Genomic DNA, 5,164 nt, shown 5'->3' with positions numbered 1-5,164 from the left:
AATTTGACAAAATAAATGAAGTATGCAATTTGAAGAGAGATAGACACATAAAATAGACAAAGGACTTTACCATTAAGTGAGTTTCATAATTATTAATATTTTTTACATTTTTAAAAAAAAAATTGTGTCTTCTCTCAAAAATAGAAGAAATGGAGAGGATACCACACATAAAATAGATGTTGCGGTTCAAACGAAGACACTCACTTCTATGCTCTATCAATAAAAATAAATCAGTACTATATATAGTGATTACCCTAGTCATATCCATAGAAGGAAAGATACCACACCACAACGCATATCATAAAATATAACCATGGATGTAACTATTGAGTATCTATACGCAGTAGTCACAGGAGTTATATGCATAGTATTAATTTCATACTCTGCGTTCTTTAGGGGTGATGCAAGAGCACAACCCAAGCTTCCACCTTTAGCTTCTGGTGGATGGCCTTTGATCGGTCACCTTCACCTCTTAGGAAGTTCAAATCAGCCTCCATACATAACCTTAGGAGACTTAGCCGATAAATACGGACCAATCTTCACCCTTCGAGTCGGCGTACACAACGCCGTTGTAGTAAGCACTTGGGAGTTAGCCAAGGAGATTTTCACCACCCACGATGTAATAATCTCGTCTCGTCCCAAATTCACCGCGGCTAAAATATTAGGACACGACTATGCTAATTTCGGGTTCTCTCCTTATGGAGATTACTGGCAAATGATGCGTAAGGTTACTGCTTCAGAGTTACTATCAACTCGAAGATTCGAAACCCTACGAGATATAAGGGATTCAGAGGTGAAGAAATCATTGATGGAGCTATGTAAAAGTGGGTTTGATCATGAGTTGGGTGATTTAAAAGTGGAGATGAAACGTTTTTTAGGGGATATGAATTTGAATGTGATTATGAGGATGATTGCTGGGAAAAGATACTCAAATGAAAGTGGTGATGAGAGAGAAGTGAGAAAAGTGAGATGGGTTTTTAGAGAGTTTTTTCGTTTGACAGGTTTGTTTGTGGTTGGTGATGCAATTCCATTTCTTGGATGGCTTGATTTGGGAGGACATGTGAAGGAGATGAAGAAAGCAGCTAGAGAAATGGATAGTGTTGTTTGTGGTTGGTTGGAAGATCATCGTAACAAAAATGATGTTGGAGAGACCAAGATGGAGCAGGATTTCATTGATGTATTGTTGTCTGTTCTTCATGGTGTTCATCTTGATGGTTATGATGTTGACACTGTCATCAAAGCTACATGCTTGGTAAGATCAGTCAATTTAGTATATATTATCAATTCCATGTTTTCTAGTCTGTGTTTTTATTTTATTTTTTATACATTAATGTTGGGGAGTCCGGGGAGCACTTGGAGCGGCAATGAGCTAAACATTTAGGACCCGTTAAGAGAGAAACACCACACTCTTACCCAAAACCATAAAACAATAAGTTTATGGGTCTTCTCTTATATATCTACCGTATGCTCCATTTTTAGTCGATGTAAGACATAATCATTCACACTTTATTTATTAACAATGATAAAAAGTGGAGAAACAGAAAAACTTTGAAGAAAATTGTTTTTCACGGGAAAATGAAAATCTAGAAAAGGGAAACAAAAGATAGAAATAAAGTAGGGATTGTAATTAAAAGCATGGTTGAATTTTTCATTTTTGAATGGAAAGCAAAGTTGAAGTTTTTTTTGTTTTGTGTTTAGAGAAGCAAAGTTCAATTAAATATTCTAATGTTAGTGTGAAATGTGGACTAACAAGTTTTACTTGAACAATTCAATTTTTCTTTGGAAAGAGTGGATATTTGAACTTTGACAATTGATGTTTGAACTAGCTACATCCAAAATAGTGGTCATAATGAGTAGGTATCACTTCACATGCATCATATATAAAATAAATATTTATAATAAAGAAAATATTAATAAATAATTTTAAAATATTGTTTAAACATTAAAAAATAGTAAATATTACGTAGAAAGTTGTATAGTTATGACTTTTAAATATATAAATTGTATTTTCAAAACAATTTTTTTTGTGTTCTTTCAAAACAATACTCTTAAGTAACTTATGTGACAAGATCTTTTTCTCCCTCCGAAAACTACTGACAAACCCATTTGACCAATCCTCCTAAAAAAACCCACTTTAGTATTCCTCTGAAAAACAAAAACTCACTTGACTAATTTAAACCAATTGAAAAACCCGTATAAATGGAAGATAAAATAATATTTTTGTTAAACTAACATTATTATGCGTTTGTTCCGCTAAAAATTGAAGGATACGACATAACAACTTTAGAGTTTGATTTGTAAAATTGTTTCAAGAACACAATAAATTGGAGGCAAGGGACATGATAAAACTGAAATTATTGTCTCTCACTACACCATATTACAACTTTTTATCGCATGTATAAGTTGTATAAAATACTAAAATAATCATTTGTCCACAAAAAATCATTCAATATCATAAAGAGTAAATAATCAATTATCCCCCCGAAATTGTAAGTTTCGTCAATTATCCCCTTGAAATTAACAAAACGTCAATTACCCCCCTGAAATTGCACAACGTTAATCAATTTACCCCCTCCGTCAAATTCTTCTGTCAGTGAACATGAAGTTTTGCAAATACCCCCCCTGAAGTTTTGCACTTATGTGCAAAATGCCCCCTAAACTTAAAAATTTATATGTTTTTTTCTTATCTTGATTCAAAAGTTATTAAAGACAAACAATTAACAGTTAACTTTAATATTTAAGCTTAAAATAAGAATATATCCTCTAAAAATAACGCATAATTAATAACTTCATATTACTTTAGCAAAATGCATGTTTAGTTCAATTTTTAAGATAGAATAATTTTATTCAAACTTATCTCAAGAAACTGTTAGAATTAATTATTTATTAGGAATGAATGTCTCTAGCTGACTTTGTTGTGAATTGGCATGTCTCTATCTAAATAAGTCATAATTTATGGAGAATTGAACAACTAAATGGCATAACATAATCAAAATAAAATAACATACTTCTTTAAAAATGAAAGAGCCATGTAAAGTATTAAAGTTAACTGTTAATTGCTTGTCTTTAATATCTTTGAGTTAAGGAGAAGAAAATAATATATAAATTTTCAAGTTCGGGGGGCATTTTGCACATAAGTGTAAAACTTCAGGGGGTATTTGCAAAACGTCATGTTTACTAACGGAAAAATTTGACGGAGGGGGTAAATTGATTAACGTTATGCAATTTTAGGGGGGTAATTGACATTTCGTTAATTTTAGGGGGGTAATTGATGAAACTTACAATTTCAAGGGGGTAATTGACTATTTACTCTATCATAAAAGTTTGTTCTATGCTGCTCTATCTAATGTTGTATTATTCTGTCAAGTACTTACTGTTTAACGGATCAAATACACCTTATAATATAAAACTAGTCATGCATATTTGTCTTTTTAAAGATTCGATATATATAGCTAATGGACGACATTTAATTTAGGATTGTGCTAACAAGCGTCCTTACATTAAGAATTGAAAAGAGGAAATGATTTAGAAATTTATGTAAAGAAAAGAGGAAATGATTTTCATTATTAACGTAACTAGTTTTACTAAAGCCAATTTGATTACGGTTCAGATCTAAAAAACAGAAAAATCTACGTATCCAATTCATTGTAATCTCAAAAGATAATAGACAGGTGTATTTAGAAAGGAAAAAAATATATAAAAAAAATAGACAGGTGTATTATATTAAAATCTTGAAACTGTTCGATGATATTGTTGCTAGCATTTTTTTTTTGCAGACGTTAATTGCCGGGGCAACGGACACCACAACGGTAACAATAACATGGGCACTCTCATTATTGTTGAACAATCGCCACACTTTGAAGAAAATTCAAGACGAATTGGACGAAAAAGTTGGAAAAGATCGCCTAGTGAATGAATCGGACATAAACAACTTAGTCTACCTGCAAGCCGTGGTGAAAGAGACACTACGATTATATCCTGCTGGACCACTCTCAGGTGCGCGTCAATTCACTGAAAATTGTACCGTAGGTGGGTACAATATCCAAGCAGGTACTCGATTAATTTTGAATCTATGGAAGATGCATAGAGATCCACGTGTGTGGTCGAAGCCATTAGAGTTTCAACCAGAAAGGTTCTTAAATACTCATAAGGATGTAGATGTTAAAGGACAACATTATGAACTCCTTCCCTTTGGAGGTGGAAGAAGGTCTTGTCCTGGCATAACATTTGGTCTTCAAATGACAAATTTAGCATTAGCTTCTTTCTTGCAAGCATTTGAAGTCACAACCCCTTCAAATGCTCAAGTTGATATGAGTGCAACTTTTGGACTCACAAACATTAAAACCACTCCACTTGAGGTTATAGCTAAACCTCGTTTACCATACCACCTTCTCTTTGTCAAGGAACATTAGCCTATTAAATAGAATGCATTTGCAAGCATTAACCTTGAATTAGTACATGTTCATGATAAAGTGCAAATTGTTTTCGAGTATACGGTGTGTTTAGCAATAAATATTGTTTAGATTAGATATATTTGAGTCCATAATTTTCTTCAAAGTCAAAACTCATGTTCTATTGCAGTGGTTATCTTCCTAAATAAATTAATTAAGATTGATATTGCTCTTCTGCAGTTTTTATCTCTCATATTTTATTTTATTTCAATTTTTAGATCTCAATCTTTAACAAATACTATCCTATTTTATGATAATTAAAATTAGACTCCTAATTGACGGTTGGGCTTTTGGGCCTCTTTCGAATAAAAAATAAGAAAATCTTAATTACAGTCACACTATAATCTATATATATATATATATATACACACACACACCCAAATAAATTACATCCTTAATACTCCCTCCTGTCCTTTATACAAGAAACAAAAGACATAAAACATCAACATCAATAAAATACATTGAAAATAGTCATCTTCATTTAATACTACGAATACCCTTAAATTAATTACTTTTTATTCCATCAACTAACTTACTTTTAATATTCTCTCTCATAATCAATAAGGGCACAAATGAAATTTAGCTTTAAACATACTTGAAACTTGATCAATCTTCTTATAAAAAGGACCAAAAAAATTCTCACTTTTGTTTCTAATAAAAAGGATCGGAGGGAGTATTACATAGGTCAAATGCATCTAAAGGTCCTTTCAGTT

The 5,164-nt window shown here is 32.0% G+C and overlaps 1 protein-coding gene across 1 annotated transcript; it reads left to right on the top strand.

The window, feature by feature from the left end:
- Positions 1-233: 233 nt before the first annotated feature.
- LOC25488300 (cytochrome P450 CYP82D47) lies at positions 234-4,625 on the top strand. Its single transcript, XM_013608367.3, has 2 exons — positions 234-1,252; positions 3,777-4,625. The coding sequence occupies exons 1-2, from the start codon at positions 314-316 to the stop codon at positions 4,410-4,412; spliced, it is 1,575 nt and encodes a 524-aa protein (XP_013463821.1). The 5' UTR covers positions 234-313; the 3' UTR covers positions 4,413-4,625.
- Positions 4,626-5,164: the final 539 nt, after the last annotated feature.

The sequence above is a fragment of the Medicago truncatula genome, chromosome 2 (assembly GCF_003473485.1).
Source record: "Medicago truncatula cultivar Jemalong A17 chromosome 2, MtrunA17r5.0-ANR, whole genome shotgun sequence".
Lineage (NCBI taxonomy): Eukaryota > Viridiplantae > Streptophyta > Magnoliopsida > Fabales > Fabaceae > Medicago > Medicago truncatula.
This window is presented reverse-complemented; position numbering and strand designations above follow the sequence as displayed.